General features: G+C 41.4%; 1 protein-coding gene across 1 annotated transcript in view; it reads left to right on the forward strand.

The window, feature by feature from the left end:
- Positions 1-20224, forward strand: part of LOC126412242 (46 kDa FK506-binding nuclear protein) — an 84268-nt gene that overhangs the window by 40570 nt on the left and 23474 nt on the right. The window contains exons 2-3 of the mRNA XM_050081734.1: positions 1351-1602; positions 1682-1747. Coding sequence (XP_049937691.1) covers positions 1351-1602; positions 1682-1747 — 318 coding nt within the window. The remainder of the gene's footprint in view (positions 1-1350; positions 1603-1681; positions 1748-20224) is intronic.

Below are 20224 nucleotides of genomic sequence, written 5' to 3' on the forward strand. Positions count from 1 at the left end.
GGTAAAGGTGGATGAAGGACAATGACTAACAAAGACGGAGGCCAGGACGGTTGCAGGAACATAGGATATATTGCAGGGAAGGGTCCAGATGTCAAGGGCAGTCATCGAAATGAAGGTTGTGGTAGACAGCAGGCTCAGCTACTGGGTGATCCAGCTGTTTCATGGCTACTGTTTGTCGGTGGCCATTCATTTGGACAGACAGCTTAGCTTGTAGCTCACATGACTGCTTAGACAGGTAGCCCTGTCTTTGATGGGATAGATGATGCATGTGTCTTGACTGGAGGTGGTGATTGTGGGAGGAAGTAAGAGACAGGTCTTGCATCAGGTCTGTAGCAGGGATATGAGCCATGAGGCAAGGGATTGGGAGCAGGGGCTGTGTATAGTTGAAGCAGCATATTGAATACCACTTGGCGGGGGGAATAGTGGGTAGGACATTCCGCATTTCAGGGCTCAATAAGAGGTAGTCGAAACCCCGGTGGGGAATTTGATTCAGTTGCTTAGTGTACTAATATTTGGCAATGAAATAGTATTTGGCTGTGAGAATAGTCTGACAAGTCCAGTTTGTTCATTGATCCCAATAATTATATAAGCTTGGAAATTATGCTCAGCCCCCCTCCCTATTTTTCCTATAATGCTGTGACTGAAATAGAAGGAAAATTGAGGATCCTTGATGCATTTGCATGAACTAGTTTGTTGCTTAGTGACACCTCTACTGATACAGAGAGCCTGTAGATAGAAGCAAGTGTCACATTATATTTTCTGTGCTTCTTTCTTCATATATTTCATCCTTATAAGAGGTGCCAGCTACAGAAGGGTTTTTGTGTACTTTCATCCTATTGAACAATGATTACAGCTTGACTGAATGTGAAGTTAGCTGTCTCAAAAGTGTGTATGGTGGGACTGGATTAAATTATAAATTGACTGATTGGAAGCAAATGTAGCAGTGTGTACAGGAAAAAGAGCCTTGCTGTTGTCCACAAGACTTAATTGGCCTCTGTTGCAGTTTCTTTATATTTAAAAATCGCTATCAGTTGCCTTTCAAAATAGGTTTTTGTGATTGTTTCAAATTGATGCAGAAAAGATGAACATGTCTTGACTTTGGAAAGGCAAATGTCCAACTGATATTTTAGGATACTGAGGAAATGGGTTTCCTCTAACAAGTTTTGACATACTGTGTAATGATGCATGCAAAACCAGATTAAGAGTTTGCCTGGATATGGGTCATTGTGTGGGGTAGTGGGTAGTTTGACAGAAGTGAAAAGTGCCATCATGAAATGTCGCCAACTATTTTTAGTTTTTTGTTGTGCATCTAAAAATGCAAGTTTTGAACAAACAGATATTTCCTTTCAGGACTTGTGTTGGAGCCAGGAAAGAGGTATGCGCAGACAGTGGATAAACCATTCCATATATCGATGGCTAGTCTTGATGTGATGCATTCTGAAAATGATTTGGTGTCAGTGAATGTTAACTTCCAGAATGCAGAATTTATTCTGTGTAACCTACAGAAAAATAAAGTTTTTCAGACACCCCTAGATTTAAACTTCATGGCAGGAGACAAGATTGCATTCTACACCTCAGGAAAGGGTCGCGTTCATCTGACAGGTATGTTATTCCTTTGAGATGATTTCTTCATTGTTCAAACGTCGACTATAGCAATGTCTCATTGGTTTGTGTTTTAAAGGTTACTTGATAGATGACGATGATGACATGGGTATTGAAGCTGAAGATGAGGAATCTGAAGAGGATGGTAAGTACTCGAAAATAATTGTACATAAATGTAAATACCACTCATGAATTAGTCTGTAAGCCTGGTTCAATACAAGGAGTGATCTGTGACAATGGGACATGTGATAGGCATGTCGCCAAACCCTTTAGCCGTTATTGTCAGTAGATGAATCCTGATGATTCTGCTGCTTCTTTGTTCAAGCAGCTCCTTATTTGGACAAAAGAGACTGAGCAGACACTGTTCCAGACTTTTCTACTCTGAGATCGTACCAGGAATCGAACGCAGGTCCTGTTGCACCAAAGGCAGCAGTGCTAATCATTAGGCTACGGGGGCAGTAATTGTAAGTGTTGATTATTTTTACAGTGAAGCAATCATTAATGTCAGGATTTTTAATGCCTCATTTCTGAATCCAGTATCCTCAATTCAGAAAAGTACTAATAGAAACAGTGGCAGTGAGCTCTTTAACTACTGGTGATTATTAATCTGTGAACAAAGTAATTTGATTCTATCGTGGATTTTGAGAATGGCTGTAGACTATTCAAACACCTCAACAAGAAAGATAATTTTCTACACTTTCTGGATGAGCTCATTGCAGCAGTGAAGATCAGATTGGAGACAGCAGCTCGTGACACTGAATGTTTCCAAGTAATCTACTGTGTATAAGTGTCTTGATAGACATTTAGCATCTGAAATATCACATATTATCCAGCAAACAGAACTGGAAACCAGGCCAGCTTATTTGCTCTCAAGAAACAGGATGAAGAGAAGGCACAGGTGGGGACTCTGGTACCCTTAAAAGTGGAGCACTGCCATATACTGTATGCCATTGTCTTGTGTAGAACAACATTTAAATACATACTGGATTTTTGAGGATACTTCTCAGACACCACTACTTTCCCAGCATTTGTTTGTAGAACAGGAAGAGTCAAGATTTCTTCTAAATAGACTATTACCTGCTTTAATCATTTTGCCTCGTATCTTGCTAAAAATCTAAAGTTTGTTCCCTGTTTCAAAGCTGTCATCTCATTTGTACATAACTCTTATACTTAAATATTTTAAAAACAATTAATAGAGAGAAATTTCATTCACAAGGAAAGGGTATGAGGATCGGAGAACGGACAGAATGGTGAGGTAGTTTAAGGGGCCAGCTGTCTTGTGGTAAGGCCATTCACACTGTTTGGTTTTCAGACAGGAGGTTATCCTCCTCAGTAACTGGACGAGATCAGTGAACTTAGCGTCTGTTCACAGTACCTGTATTAAAAATGGTAAGTTAGCTGAGCATATGTAGCATCAGAATGGCACTCTTATCTTTGGTTAGGTGGAATGCAAATCATAGACAGTGGAACCTCACATAGCGAGCATAATTCATTTCAGAATCTTACTCATAGTGCAAAACACTCATTAAGTGAAACACACACATAAATTAATGTAAAATACAATAATGTGTTACATGCAGAAAAAATACTAAGTTTTATCTTATTCGCGCCATTTATTCAAAGAAAGTTATACATGCAGTATTGTGTACTTCGTTATTCATGATACATAACTAATTCTTTTTTATGTACAGTCATTTGTTTCTGTCAGCGCTTCAACACTTGGCGAAAATGCGGCACAGCATTGTTGTCAGATTTGTAGTGCACATAGCCACTGCCTTATTGAGATGATTATTTTCAGTGTTTGATGCAGCCGATTCCCATGCTTTCGGCATTTCTCTTATTTCATCATCATCAGAAAAACTCCTCTCCACAAGTTCATGCTGTGAAACACACTGCAACTCTGTAAGCTCTTCCGTGGTCATTTCTTGGGTGTGATCTTCCACAACCTCATTGATATCATTGTTATCCACTTCTAGTCCCATGCTTTTGGCCAAAGACAGAATTTCGTTGATTACAGGCGCCACAGGTACTGACTCAGATGCCTTGGTCACATTCGACAAAGCATTCTGGCCAAAGCTTCTTCCAAGCAGAAGTTAGAGTTCTCTTGGTAACCCCTCCCCATGTCTTTTTGATCATCTTGACACAGGCAACGATGTTGAAATGATATTTCCAGAACTCTGACTGGAGATTGGTAGCTTCAGTTAACTTAAAGCAATGCTTGAAGAGTGCTTTAGTGTAGAGCATCTTAAAGTTAGACATAATCTGTTGGTCCATAGGCTGGAGTCACATAGTAGTGTTGGGAGGCAGAAATTGGATTTTGATTAATTGAATTTCTTCAAGGAGGAGGTCTTGTGGGTGTGGGGAATGGGCAGGAGAGTTGTCCATAACCAGCAAGACATTGAGTGGCAGATTCATCTCGAGCAAATATTTTTTCACTGAAGGACCAACCACTTCGTTGATCCAATCACAAAAGAGATCATTTGTCACCCAAACCTTGTTGAATCTCCACAACACATTTAACCTCCTCTTCTGGACTTTACATGTGTTGAAGGCATGAATGGTAAACAAGCAGCAGTTGAATTTTCAAACTGCTGCTTGCATTGGCACAGAATCGTAGTGTGAGACACTCTTTCATTGGCTTCTAACTGGGCAATACATTCTCCTCTGCTATTATATAGACGCGGTTTGGCATATTTTTCCAGAATAGACCCATCTTGTCAATTAAAAATGTTGTGGCAGATAACCATTAGAATCTACAAGCATCCCGCAGTTGCTGACGTTCTCTGTTGCCTTTGTGTCAGAGCTGGCTGCTTCATCGTGCCTCTCAATGCTGTGGACGTCGATTCTTCTCTTAAACTTCTCGAACGCCCATGGCTTCTGTGAAACACTTCTTCGGTCTCTGATGATCCTAGCATCTTTTTAACGAGGTTGGTGAAAATCGTTCTCACCTTTTCACAAATGATGTCCTTGTTAATAGTGGCACCTTGCAGTTGGTTTTCATTTATCCATATAAGTAGCAACCTTTTGAAATTGTCCAGAATATGAAACCGTTGTCCAGAGACTCACATCACTCCCTGAGAAGCATCTATCTCCTTGATCTTGTCTTTGTTTGTGAGGATAGTGCAAATAGTTGATTTAGACTGATTATATGTGTGTGCTAAATCAGCAATGCTCGCACCACGTTAGTGTTTTTTCAATGATTATATGTTTCACTTCTAAGGTCTTTTCTTTCTCTTATGGTTGTCGTCTTGCAGCTTTATCTTCGGGAACATTTTGCTTTCATTAGCAGAGAAGAAATTTAACAAAGTAAAGCATTAAAATAGTGGTTTAAACTGGCAAATTTTAGCGGGAACTACAGAAAATCATTTTTCGGCAGTTGATGAAACAATAATTCAGGTCAGATGATTTTCAAGTGCACAGCATATTTTCTGGCCAAAGTTAGTGACAATAGTGAAAGAGATGTATTAACATTGGACCTTCAGCCAGGACAATATGCTGCATGCATTTATGAAAAAGTGCTGGATTGGAAATACTTGAGACTTCATCTTAGTAGAAGTATTCTTTAATAAGCTTTATTTACCCACGTAGCCCAGCAAACTCATTTTATTTGCTGTCAAGGACTGAAAAGTGCTGGATTCCAAAACTACACATTATTGCATTTACTTCAGCACTCTCAGTAACATTGCTTGGCAGACAGCATAGTTTTCCTCGTGACACGGTATAGCAAATTAATGAAATCTGAAAAAAAGAAAGCATTGTGAAGGAAACATAAGCTCAGGCTAGCTTTATTGTCTGGTACCTTAAGAAATGTATTGGGCATGGGAACCTGTGATAAAGAAACACACTGGTGGCCACTGTTACAAAGCTATTGAGTGTGGGTCCTATGGCAGTGAGGATGCTTTTTTGGGCACTTTAAAAGAAACCAGCAGTGGTTAAGCCATCACAGACCAAATCAACACATTTACACAATTTCAAATTGGTTCACAGAACTAAAACTCAGCAAGCACAAAATATGCTATACTTTGATCTACCACGTCAGTAACATTGCACAATAAAGACATTCAAAATTCTCTAGGAGTCCTTCCCAGAAAGTGTCAGGCAGATGGTTATGAACTCCCCAAAACTTGATGCAATGTGACAGTGGTGTAAAACTTGAAGACAATTTATACAGTGAGTGTTGCAGTTATGCAAAAATTTTACCATCCTTGTGTCCCATGCCTTGGTAATGAACACTTAAATTTTGAAATTTATAACTATTTTGATTCATAAGTTACCATAGCAGAAAAATGGGCTGAAATGTCATGACAAACTTGTGACAAAACACATTCCTTCTTCAGTGTTATACTTGTTCTGACTGGATCTCACTTCCTGAACATTAGGAGTTTCGCTGTTACCTTCCCCAGAGAGTGTTAAAAATTGTAGAGTCTAATAAGATGTCAAGATTTTAGGACCAGTGGAACATGGCATATTTTAAAAGCACCTCCATATGGTCGCCATTTTTTGGGGGCCATATATGCTCATATTGCACAACCAAATCTAGTTTTTTAGGTGGTTTAGTACATGGGCTGTCTAATGAAAATGATTTAAGAGTTTGCAGGTGACTTTTTTTAAAAGTGGTCAATTTTGGCATGTACAAATATCAACAACTTTGCCCTCTATGTGTAAACCGTTGGAGTATGGTATTCTAAAACCTTGTAAGTTATCATGATCAAAGTTTCAGATTTATACTGCAATTACTTCAGAAAATATAGAAAGCCAAACTTCACATTTTTTGAAGTGGCTGCTAGTGGCTGACTTTGCTTCAAATAGTTTATCTGAAAATTGTTCAAGAAATCTTTTTATATTTCACTGGTATAGGCATGTGTATTCAAATACAGAGATATGTAAATAGCCAAGAACAGCACTGCGGTCGACAACACGTATGTAAGACAAGTGTCTAGTGCAGTTGTTAGATCGGTTACTGCTGCTACAATGGTAAGTCAGCCAAGGACACAGCCTGTTCGAGGTAGCCATGAAGTGGGGGGAATTCGGTAAAACATCAAATCTCGAACATCGATGCAGCTGGAAATAGAGCCTGCAAGAACAGGTCTGACAACAACTGAATAGAATCGTTCAACATGACAATTTCAATGCTGTGCTGTCAAGTGTCAGTGTGCGAACCATTCAATGAAACTTCATCGATGTGGGCTTTTGGAGCCGAAGGCCCACTCATGTACCCTTGATGACTGCACGACACAAAGCCTTTACACGTCGCCTGGGCCTGTCAACACAGACATGGGATTGTTGATGACTGGAAATATGTTGCCAGATCAGATGAGTCTCGCTTCAAATTGTATTGAGTATGGAGACAACCTCATGAATCCATGGACCCTGCATGTCAGCAGGAGACTGTCAAGCTGGCGGAGGCTCTGTAACAGTGTGAGGTGTGTGCAGTTGGAGTGATGTGGGACCCCTAGATACAACTGACAGGTGACATGTATGTTGTCATCCTGTCTGATCACCTGCATCCATTCATGTCCATTGTGCGTTCTAACGGGCAATTCCAGCACGACAGTGCAATGTCCCACACGTCCAAAATTGCTACAGAGTGGTTCCAGGAACACTTCTGAGTTTAAACACTTCTGCTGGTCACCAAACTTCCCAGACATGAACATTATTGAGCGTGTCTGGGGCGTCTTGCAACATGCTTGTACTCTTAAGGATTTATGGACAGCCCTGCAGGATTCATGGTGTCAATTCTGTCTAGCACTATTTCACACTTTAGTCGAGTCCATGCCACATCATGTTGTGGCACTTCTGTGTCCAGAATGAGATTTTCACTCTGCAGTGAAGTGTGCGATTATGACACTTCCTGGCAGATTAAAACTGTGTGCCAGACTGAGACTCGAACTAGGGACCTTTGCCTTTCACGGACAAGTGCTCTACCAACTGAGCTACCCAAGCACGACTCACTCCCCGTCCTCACAGCTTTACTTCTGCCAGAACCTTGTCTCCTACCTTCCAAACTTTACAGAAGCTCTCCTGTGAAACTTGCAGTACTAGCACTCCTGAAAGAAAGGATATTGCGCAGATATGGCTTAGTCACAGCCTGGGGGATGTTTCCCGAATGAGATTTTCACTCTGTGTGTTCACGGGAGCCCTAGATGATATTAGGCAAGTATATTAGTTTCTTTGGCTCTTCAGTGTGTTTTGTTTAATAGTGTGCAAAAAGTTATGCAAGATGGCCTAGTTGTGTTTCTTTCAAGAAAATATTGCCAGAGATATTATGTCTCAAAGTTGCTGAAAACTCTAGGTGCACATAAGCTCTGCTTTGGGGTCAAACAAATGACTATATTTCTGGAAGTATTATACTGGTGAAAGTAAAACTTCACCATATTCATTGGGAACATGGACAAATGTCCACCAAAAATTTCAGCAAAATCTGTGATGGTGATGTAGGAACTCTTCTGAAATTAGATCACTTTGCATGGAATGGCCCTGCTTTAATTAGTATGGCTGTACAGTCTTGACAGCCAATTCCCACTATTGCCAGGTACATGTTTGGCTTTTGCTGTCTGACATTGTGGGTACTGGTAGCTGTACTCTGTGGGCACTTTTGGCTTCCACCAGACATCTAGCATATAATTCATAAATGTTCTCAGTTCTTGGCTGTTTTTCAGATTCCTTTTGATACTGGAGAATAAAGTTGTTGATTACTTGACATTTGGGTTCGTGTTCATCATTACTGTGAATAAGAACTACAGTATTACACATAAATACAAAATTTAAATATGTTGCATTCTCATTTTACAACTACACAAACACTTGAACAACAATATGTTTGAATACTGTTATCAGTGTTTAAGTACCTGAATTGCACAACTTCACACTACAGTTTGGCAACACTTGCAAGGAGTTGATCAGTTGAACAGAATGGGTACTCCTAAACAGGTTAAATGATGACTTTATAATTAATTAGTTGATGTTGTGCACCTCTGTGCTATCCGAAGTGGAAATGGAATTCCCTATCTGGATTTTGTAAAATTAGATTCTGTAAAAGATAAATTATCTCAGAAATGGTACAAGCAAAAGTTTTAAAATCTGTTTGTATCATATAGGTTGCTTGTATAACTGGTAAAGTTACAGGAATTGTGTATTATCTTTTAAGGGAAAATATTTTTTTCTTTAAGCTTAACTTTTTCTTGTAAATTTTAGCCTTATTTGCCTGATAAAATTCTGAAAACATTTTTGTTCATATTTAAAATAACCTCAGGGGCTGCAAAATATATATTTGAGTATAACCTGAATATTTTAGCTTTCTGTATTGAGTAGAAACTGAGAAAATGAACCTTTTGTAGTGAAAAAATGAACTTGGGGAAATTGAGAGTCCAAAGTTGAGATGTCAAAACTTTCTTGCTGCACAACATGGATCATCAGGGTCTTCGTCTCTCAATGCAAATTTCTTGTTGGCACTTTTTTTTTTTTTTCATGTGCATCCCTATTGTATATCTTTAGCTTGTTTTCTGCATTCCTCAGTGTGTTGCTATCCAAATGTTTGAGTGTGACGTTCATATGTCCCCACACACATTTTTGAGTAAGCTGATCCTAATGACATTGTTCACTCTTTGTATTGTCCTGCCTACAAAGACGTTAGAAGTAGATTAGTATTTGCCTTGCCAAGTCTTTAAATTCTGACTTTGTTGTCTCCGTAACACCAATAGACAAGTATAGATATTATTTTTTTCGCCAGTTACTAAATCCTTATCAGTATCCTTGTGACACCATGTATACTTAGTGTGTCCAAAATGTCATACACAAATGGAATTTTTCAGTCATACCTCAGGTTCTATTGATGATAAAAAGGTAGGGTCAAATATTTGATAGCAATCGGGTTAGGGACTATTTGTATACCCAACATTGTAATAGTGTCACTGTCCTACAGTACAAAGTATGAATATTACACACTTCCTCCTCCTTAGACAAATGGGAGCAAATTGGTTCGCTCGTTTTACATTTGATGTGGTCTACAGTGGGCTTGATGGGACTTATGGAGGCACCATTAGTTCATGGGCAGTTCCTTGGAAAACTCCACAAGATTTTTTACTGCTTTTTGCTGTTTCCAGCAAACCAAAACCCAGCAGAGGATTTCAAGATGTCTGTGCACAGCAAATGGCTGAAAATTTCATGGTATATTCTGAAGACCTGAATTGTTGAACAATTTGAAAATTTTCTCTATCTTTGTTTCCAAAATACAGAGGCTCAAAGTTACACTACTTGTACATGTAAAATCCGGTTTGAGGCAAAACTGTAGCTCATAAAGTGACGTTGCATGGAGAAATATGTTGTAAAGTGTCTTCGTTATCCTCTGGGAACACAATGTCTTGTACTGAAGCACATGCAAAATTTTGTGCATGTAAAATCCAGTCAGAGGTGTAGAATTAGTTTTGCATTATTTCCATTTCATGAGAGTTACATGCGCTTCTGCACCAGGGAAGAAAAGGTAATGAGCAGAAAATTCTCCTGTTAGAGCACAAAAAATGCGAATATGTCTGGTTGAAAAGTGGAGTACCAGCTGCCTCATTCTACCTTCCTCAATGCCTTTAAAATTTTTCCCATAAGTTTTGGCATGTGAACATGTTTGTCTCTTTTTTATGCTGAGAGAGACAACAGTGGCAGTGGCAGAGAAACAAAAAGCAATAAATACTGGAAGATAGTAAACTGGTTGTTTCAGAGAAAGAATGGGGGAAGACAGTGGCATTGTAACATTGTTGACAGTGTCAGAACAGTGAGAGAGAGAGAGAGAGAGAGAGAGAGAGAGAGAGAGAGAGGTTTGTAAGGAATGAGATATTAGCTATTAGCAGTAAGAGAGAAGAGGGAGACAGTGACAGTGAGAGGAGATTGTAATACTAAGACAGAACGAAGGGACTGCCTGTGATACAGGAGACAATGACAAAGGGGCGCAAAGATAATGGCAAAGAATTGGGCTGAATGAATGAGAAAGGGAACTGGGAGTAGATCGGTATGTGAGTTAACATTTAGTGGAATCTGGGTGAGTTGAATCTTAAAGTGAATATGTTTGCATGCCATAATTTTTGGGAAATTCTGTAAAGGTGCCGAGGAATGTAGAATGAGGCAGTGGGTGCTCCACTTTACAGTGTTTTAAATAAACAAGAAGATATTCACATTTTTTGTGCTATGATAGCATTTTTCCACTGGTTGTATTTGCACTAGCTCTCCACACCTGTCAGGTACAGTCAAAGTTGAGGTTCATCATTGTTGGAAAGTGTATGAAAATACACTGCCCATACAGCTTTCTCAATTGCATCTACTCTGTGAATATTCTGCCTAATTTCTAAGCCATAATGATCTTGGCGTGTCTTTATAGCTGGCAGTGTCAGTCTATCCTTGGCACTAATTGGTTTCCAATCATTAAGGCAAGTTTACTCCTAATGACGAGTTCAGCTTTTGAAAATGGGCCCCATTCTCTTCTCCACATGCCCCACACACTCAAATTTCTTTATCTTTACCCTATCCCCTTATGGTTTGGATGCAACAACTTCATTATAGGCTCTGCAGTCTCCATTGCCTAAAGTAACTAATGTACTGTACATCATAAATGAGTGTTGAGAAAGTTTCTTCACTCCTGCTGCTTCCATGGGTCCACTTGCATGACTGAAATTTACTGTAAACTTGTGCAAATGAAGCTGCTTTTCTCTTTTTGGAAGTCTACAAAATTTGGATGTAATAGGAACGTCACTTTGCCTTTGTCCACACTTGGGGCTGTGATGACACCGTTTTTTGAAGTGTGCCTCACTTTCTCCAAGTGCCGTCACATGCTGCACTTGCATCCCTTTCATTGCCACAATCCACATTTTGCAAAACGGCATCCTCTACTGCAACTTCCATACATATGTTGGCAACATCTACAGATGCAGACCCCCAAATGTAATTATAATTGCTAAATTTTGATGGGGAGGAACCAGGTTCATTCTCCCACATAGCATATGTCTGGCTGCTTTTCCCTCCCCAATGAAGTGTAGGCCGTATACCAGCCTAATATTGCAGCTGTAGAATTGGCTATTACTATCAGTTGTATCACATGAAGGAAAAAGCTAACACTTCATTTATAAATTACCTGTAGCTCTGTAGGTATTTCTATATGTTTATTTCCAATTTCATGCCTTAACTCTTCCATTGTTTGCACTCTATCTAGTTCTCCAAAACACCGGATAAAATAGAAATGTCAGCTATTTCAAATTCTTCACTGCCGTTTTTTACAGTATTATACTTATTCTTTACAGTGTTCAGTTTCTTGTGCTTCGAAATAGGCCTGTTGAGGTTAGAAGGCACTGGTGAAACATAAATTTGTAAATTCACTGTTCTCTCACTTTTTTCTCCAGTCAACACATTTGAATACTTTTATTTTGCCTAAGCCATTAATAATTAACATGAAACTTCCTGGCAGATTAAAACTGTGTGCTGGACCGAGACTCGAACTTGGGACCTTTGCCTTTCATGGACAAGTGCTCTATCATCTGAGCTACCCAAGCTCAGCTTGGTAGAGCACTTGCCCACAAAAGGCAAAGGTCCCGAGTTCGAATCTCGGTCCGGCACACAGTTTTAATCTGCCAGGAAGTTTCTTATCAGTGCACACTCCGCTGCGGAGTGAAAATTTCATTCTGGAATAATTAACATTACTATTATTAGAAAAATTAATAACTTTCTCACAGTAATCACACATCACCAGAAACCATGTGTATAAGTCCAAATGTACAGAAAGAAATAAAGAAAAAAAGAAAGAATGAAACAGGCGAACATAAAGTCCCATGAAGCCAAGTGTTACCAGGCTAGTCAACACAAAAGAATTCAGCTTCATATCTCATACAAATAGTGGCAGATTTTAAAGGAATCTCTAGGAGAAAATGTTCTCAGGTTGACCGCTAAGGCTGCTGCCATATTGATGTCTAGAACACAAGCAAAAAAATTAAACACCAATTTAAAGACAAGTCTAGAGATGCAGGAAAAAAAAAATAGACTGAAATGCCACTTGGTTTCCTGTAATTATAACCGAAATTAGGCTATGTAATACTTCCTAAGAGCAATGTCTATGTGACAGCAAAGATACGTAACATGTTGTCTGCAGAGACAGACAATACTGAGCTGTGTTAAAATTTTCCTGTATGGCTCACAACACAAGGGATGTTCTCTCCAACTACGTGGAGACTGTGTGTTTCTGGCCCACTTTAAAGTAATTTGAGTGTGGAACACGATAGATATCTCTTGCTAATGTTATATTTATTGACTTTTCCACCCATATTGAGTCCAAGGAAGAATAAGGAGAGACAATTCTTTCACTACAATTACATTAAAATTAGTTTGTGATTTGGCATTTCAGTGAGTCAGGTGGCTGGGGCTATCTGCTGTCCAATCGTAGCTCTTTCTTGATTGCCACAGACCCACTGTGTTGCCCATTTTGTAGGTACGTCCAGCACCTTCCGAAGTATGGCTGTCAACACTGCCGCCCTCCCCTTTGCCACTCTGTGTTAGTCACAAAGTAATTTTAATCAGAGTATAGCAGGTGTGTGGAAAGTTCAGAGCCATTGTAGTCCCACAATCTCCCCCCCCCCCCCCCCCATGTTTCCTTCAGTCTATGCTTCCCATCTGACCCACAAACCATGATGGTTTCTTTGATGTGGATTCAGCTTCTGAAAGGGAAGCAATGATTGAGAAGGGAGTCACAGGATTGTAAGCTATCCCTGAGCAGGCAGTAAAGAATACCAAAGAGAAATTTGGAAAAGGCATAAAAACTTTTCTGCCGATAACATTGTAAATCTATCAGGCAGCAAAGGACTCAAAAGACGAGTTGGAATGAATTGATTGGGTGATAAACATCAAAGTAAAATAACTGATTAGATTAAGAAATGAGACTCTAAAAGTGGCCGAGTTTCGCTATTCGGGTAGCAAAAATATACAGTGGTCGAAGTACAGATTCTGACCCAGAACTATACTTTGCTACACAGTATGGACATTGTTTAGTAGTTCTGAATTTTGGGACTTCTCTGACAAGGAACTGACTTAGCTGTCTCATATTCGCCAACTAAAAACTAACTCTATGTGAAAGCTTTGAAGTTCGCATATGGCAAGCAGGATGAATGGTCTTGTATTTGCTTGTTTTGTCTGATGCTATGTGCTATGAAATTTTATCATAAGCAAAAGTTGAATTTAATCTCTGAAAATTATCACAAAATGTGGGCTCAACTTCGCACCATAAGAAAAATGAGTTTATAGCGTCTCAATTAACGTGGCAGATTGAAGCTTAAATGCATTATGCACTATAGTTTTTAGTTTTGCTAAAGTCCCCTGAATAATGGAAATTATTACTTCAATGTTAATGACCAAAGGTTTCATTTGAATTAGAAACTTTGTCTTGTATATTTCAACTACAATTACATATATTGCCGTAAGCAGAATGCAATAGAAGTACCTTTTCATTTTTACATTGTAATTTTTATTCCTATGACATTTCTGTTTGACGAGAGCACTTTTGCTCAGATGCTGTAAACTGTGGCATGATTACATGTAGTCCATGTAACTTCTGTTCTGCTGAAGATTACCCTAGTGCTGTCGAAACCATGGTCAATTGACAAATTTTTGTGCAACCGAAGCGGCTGTACATAAGTTTTTGTAGTTAAATACCGTATGGTTGCTGAATCACAGCCAATAAAATGTTTAAAATTTCAAGAGATATAAAGATTTAAAAATATACTATCTCAGTATGATAAGTTAGGTGCTTCATTGCCCACACCTCTTGGGGTGCAGCTCGTGCCACTCTGCTTCGTGTATACCAGTCTCTGGTCCAGTCCCCCTTGGTCCGTAGTTAGCAGGTTTATGGCTTGGTGGTGCCTTCAACTTTGAACTCATTAAACCCAGTCCACTGTTGCGGAGTTTAACTGGCTGCTAGCACCTTCTGGATTAGCCCTGTAATCTCTTCCCTTTCCAGTTCAGATAGTTCCAACTTTTGGTTTCCTATGAAATTAGCACCTGTGGGTCCGGGGTTAGAATAGGCCCGAGGTATTCCTGCCTGTCGTACGAGGTGACTAAAAGGAGTTTCACACGTTTCAGCTTTTATGTGATGGTCCCCTGTAGGGTTTGATCTCCATTCTTCAAAATTTTCCCAAAGAGTGAGCCAGTTGGGGAAGGGCGCCTTACAAGGTGCATCGTGTCCATCGCGCATTGAGATCTTTAGCCCACTTTCTCATCGCGCATTGCAGTCCTATCCATTCTCCAACTATTGGGCGAGGACACCTTCCTGGGTGTGTTTTCGCACATGCACTATGCAGTGTCAATTTCTGCGTCTATGATGACCATGGACTTCTTTGCACCTGATATCCAGCACGGTAGCCAGTCCGTTGTGTTGGGGCCGCCATGTACCCTGTTGGTTGTAGTCCCCTGACTACACAGGAATCACTCTGCTGATGCTTGAGCCATTAATTCCCCACATATGCCAAGGGGTAGATGCCCATCCCCCTGGGGCATCGGGACTCCCGGCAAAGGCCATCCTGCCAGATGGCCTTTGCTGCCGCTGGGTGGCGGCCGTGGGGAGGGCTCCTGGTCAAAGTGGGTGCCAACATGGCGGATGGCACGCGATGAAGCATAGTCCATCATCTCTTGCTGGTGGTGAAACACCAGCAGTCTCTAAGCGATCTCGAGCTCAATTCAATGCACAGAAGTAAGACCCCAAATCGTTCCCCTCCCTGGCCACACCTTGGGAGGAACGTCAGGCTAAGGATGGCAGCAGATCTTATTCTCCCCAGTACCTTGTATGTTCGAGAGCTGATGGGGAATCTTTCATGACGAAGCCACAGTTTTTTGTTGAGCATTTAGAGGAAATGTTCAGGGAGGTTGAGGAGATCTGGGTCAGTCTTGATCAAAACAGCATCCTCTGCCCAGTCATGGGACTTAACTTGCTTGTGACAAGCTGGGGGATGTTTCTGTAACCATCATGCTCCATAAGAGCTTAAATATGGTCTAGGGTATCATATTTCGTAGAGACCTCCTTTTGCAGTCTGACAATGAGCTGTGCACCAATTTAGAGTGGCGAGGTGTACATTTTGTCCGGAGTGTCTACGGGGTCCGAAGGATAATCAGGTTGCCACCGGTGCCTTCATATTGGCCTTTGAGGGTGATACATTGACCGAGAAGGTCAAGGTGATGGTCTGCCGGTGTGATGTAAAGCCCTATATCCCTCCCCCGATGCGGTGCTGGAAGTTCAGCCATATGTCTTCCTGCTGTACTTCCAGTGTCACATGCTGAGATTGCGGACACCCATCACATCCCAATACACCATGTTCCCCACCTGCCATCTGTGTCAGCTGTGGAGAGCACCATTCACCTTGCTTGCCTTACTGCAGGATTCTCTAGAAAGAAAGGAAAATAATGGAGTAAAAGACCCTGGGCAGACTGACCTACACTGAGGCTAAGAGAAAATTTGAACTCTTGCATCCTGTACGTATGACATCATCTTACGCTGCTGCTACAACAGTTGTGGCACCAGCCCAGGTCACCTCTCAGAGCTGGAAGACTACACCTGCCCTCTTGATGGTGGGGGCATTTCCCTCCCTGTTGCTGCTGCACCACCTACTTCGGGAGCAACACCCCATCAACCATTGGGGACATCTATCTCAACTTCTAAGCCGGAGAAGCGTAGGTCTTCTTCAGCTTCTCTCGCTAGGAAGGGGTCCCTTGGGTCACTCCCTTCCCAGGTTTCTTCTAGTGGGAAAGAAGACACCCGCCAGTGGCTGAACAGCCGAAAAGCAGCTGGTCGTACGGCTTCATGCTCTCCTCAGTCCCAGAGACTGAGCCTGTGAAGTCCTCCCAGCAAGAGAAACACAAAGAGCAGCGAGAGAAATCCATAAAGAAAACCCCTAAGACCAAGGAAATTGCAGTGGCACCCACACCACTGCTACCTACAGGCTCTGTGTCTGAAGATGGGGTGGAGATTTTGGTGACCGCTGGCATCCTAGATCTCGCCATACCCTCAGACACAATGGATATAGACTGCTCAGGCAATAAATCGGTGGCAGCGGGTGACTCTGAGGCGTAAACTGCCTCATTGAATGTTCCATGCCTTCCCAGTCTCATGATGTAATCCTCCAGTGGAATTGCGGCGGTTTTTTCCACCCCTGGCTGAGCTGCGGCAACTGTTAAGCTTTACACCTGCTATCTGCATTGCGCTCCAGGAAACCTGGTTCCCAGCAATGCGGACCCCTACCCTCCACAGCTATAAGGGATATTACAGGAATTGTAGCGACTATAATTGTCAGGTGGAGTTTGTGTTTATGTCCTAAACTCGGTGTGTAGTGAACATGTGCCCCTTCAAACCCCTCTTGAAGCTGTGGCTGTCAGAATAAGGACGACGCAGGAGATAACTGTTTGCTATTTATATCTTCCTCCAGATGGTGCAGTACCCCTGAATGTATTAGCTGCTCTTATAGATCAACTCCCTATACCTTTCCTACTTCCGGGAGATTTTAATGCCCATTACCCCTTGTGGGGTGGTACCATGCTTACTGGCCAAGGCAGAGATGTCGAAACTTTACTGACTCTGCCTCTTAAATACTAAGGCTGCCACACATTTCAGTGTGACTCATGGTAGTCACTTCGCCATTCATTTATCAGTTTGCAGCCCAGGACTTTTCCCATCTATCCACTTGAGAGCACATGATGACCTGTGTGGTAGTGACCACTTCCCCATCTTCCTGTCACTGCCCCAGCATCAGGCACACGGACGTCTGCTCAGATGGGCTTTGAACTAGGTGGATTGGGGAACTCTCACCTCTGCCATTACCGCTGAATCTCCCCCATACGGTAACATCGATGTGATGGTTGAGCAGGTGACTAGCACAGTTGTTTCTGCTGCAGAAAATGCGATCCCTCTCTTTAGGGTGCCCAAGGCATAAGACAGTCCCTTGGTGGTCACTGGAAGTCGCTGAAGCAATTAACGAGTGTTGGTGAGCTCTACAGCGGCGTAAGTGGCACCCTTCCCTGGAGCACCCCATAACTTTTAAACGGCTCTGTGCCCGTGCTCGCTACCTTATCAAACAACGGAAGGAGGAGTGTTGGGAGAGATATGTCTCCACCATTGGGTGCCACACGTTACCTTCCCAAGTCTGGGCAAACGTCTTTTCGGGTACCAGGCCCCAACAGCTGTCCCTGGTGTTACCATAAATGGCGAGTTATGTACTGACGCAAACACAATTGCTGAGCACTTTGCTCAAGCCTCTGCGTCGGAGAATTACCTCCCAGCCTTTCGCACAAACAGCGGCTGGAACGGAACGTCCTCTCATTCACTACACACTGCAGTGAATCCTATAACGCCCCATTTACAGTGTACACAGCTCCTGGGCCTGATCGCATCCACAGCCAGATGATAAAACATCTTTCAACTTAGTACAAGCGACACCTTCTCGTCATCTTCAACCGGATCTGGTCCGATGGCGTATTTCCATCACAATGGCAGAAGAACATCATTATTCTGGTGCTCAAACCCGGTAAAAACTCATTTGATGTGGATAGCTATCGGCCAGTCAGCCTCACCAACGTTCTTTGTAAGCTGCTGGAACACATAGTATGTTAGCGGTTGGGCTGGGTCATGGAGTCACACGGCATACTGGCTCCATGTCAGAGTGACTTTCACCAGGGTCGCTCTACCACTGATAATTTTTTGACCATCGAGTCTGCCATCCGAACAGCGTTTTCTAGACAGCAACACCTGATTGCCGTCTTTTTTGACTTATGTAAAGCATAAGACATGACTTGGCGACATCATATCCTTGCCACATTGTATGAGCGGGGTCTCCGGAGACCACTCTCGATTTTTACACAAAACTTCCTGTCGCTCTGTACTTTCCACGTTCAAGTTGGTGACTCCCATAGTTCCATCCATATCCAGGAGAATGGAGTCCCGCAGGGCTCTGTATTGAGTGTCTCTATTTTTAGTGGCCATTAACGGTCTAGCAGCAGCAGCAGCAGCAGCAGTCAGGCCCTCCATCTCACTTCTGTATGCAGATGACTTCTGCATTTTGTACTGCTGTGCCAGTACTGTTGTTGCTGAGCGGAGCCTGCAGGGAGCCATCCACAAGGCGCAGTCATGGGCTCTAGCCCACAGCTTCCAGTTTTGAGTCGCAAAGTCGTGTGTCATGCTCTTCTGTCAGTGTTGTACCATTCGTCGGGAACCCACACTTTATCTTAACCCTTTTAGTGCCAGACGTTTCCTCAAAAGATCATGTTAAAAGTGCCATGAGATTTTACAGTAAAATACAGACCTCTGCCATACTTGCAATAAAATCTAAACTAATGCATAAAGGAATATAATTTTTTTTTTTATTTTTAAGGAATGCTGCAGGCTACAGTAATATGTGCACTACACATTGTCAAAGAACATATTTTCAGATAAAAAAAATTATTTTCATGATGGGGTTTATTGAAAAAAATTAAAACTTTGATTTTAATTTACTCTGAGACCCATCAAATGATGATGTACTCAAAAATTTCAGGTATATATGGAATCTCTGTAGTTTCCTTAACAAAAACATCATAGAGGAATACAAATTTTTTTGTTATACTAAGGAAAAAATCAAAAAGAACATAAAAAAGTTTTGCTCTGAACAGGTTCAGTTCTTCAGTCATAAATCACTGACAAACGTGAGGTTGCAGTTATGACAACTACTTGCACACATGCTGACCAACACATGAAGGATGCAGTCCTTTCTTGCAACAAACACATACTGTTCGTGAACGCTGTTTCTTATCCTTCGTAGAACAAACACTACAGTAGTGTTCCTTTCTCCCCGGAAGAGTCTCTACACCGTATACTGTTGGAGCAGGTACATTTATATCTATTGCACTTGGGGTTGCAGTCCTTGCCTGAAACCATTGTTTAGAAAGTTTGCAAATGACTATGCTGTTAAACTTCAGCCGTGTAAATGGTTTGTTGTTGGGGTTTAGGCTTTCCTTATACAGAACATATGCATTCAACAACATCCTGGCAATTATGCTGAACACTACCTTCTTCCACATGTTGACAGTCCTCTGATATAAATAGCAGTATGCCATCATATCAGATGAGCCAATACCACCCATATACTTATTATATTAAAAAATCACATCTGGTTTCTTGACCGACTGTCTGTTGCGAATTGTCTTTTCTGATGATGTAGCAGAGGATGATGTACTCACAAGGAGGACTGAGTTTCTCTGTGATTTCTTCTGCCTGAAGCCACAGAGAAGTACAAAAGATTTCCTGAAAAACTTTAACTGACCTACAGCATAATTCGACAGAAGACCACGTGGCAGGAATTTTCTGTTTCTTCTAATTGTTCCCGTTAGATAAGTGCTGACTGAAAACAGCTTTTCTGCCAGAGGAATAGGAGTAAAAAAGTTATCGCAAAACACATGGTAACCTAAAGCATGTAGCTCCCAAGAGCTAGTAGTTTAATGATGACTACATATCCCAGGCCATTATCTTTTATTTCGTTTTTGTCTTCATCAGTTTTTGCACCATGGTATGCATAAAACCCTAGGCAGTAATTTACTAATGAATCACATAGCATCCAAAATTTGACTCCCCATCTGTGATGCTTTT

The sequence above is a fragment of the Schistocerca serialis genome, chromosome 7 (assembly GCF_023864345.2).
Source record: "Schistocerca serialis cubense isolate TAMUIC-IGC-003099 chromosome 7, iqSchSeri2.2, whole genome shotgun sequence".
In the NCBI taxonomy this organism is placed as follows: Eukaryota; Metazoa; Arthropoda; class Insecta; order Orthoptera; family Acrididae; genus Schistocerca; species Schistocerca serialis.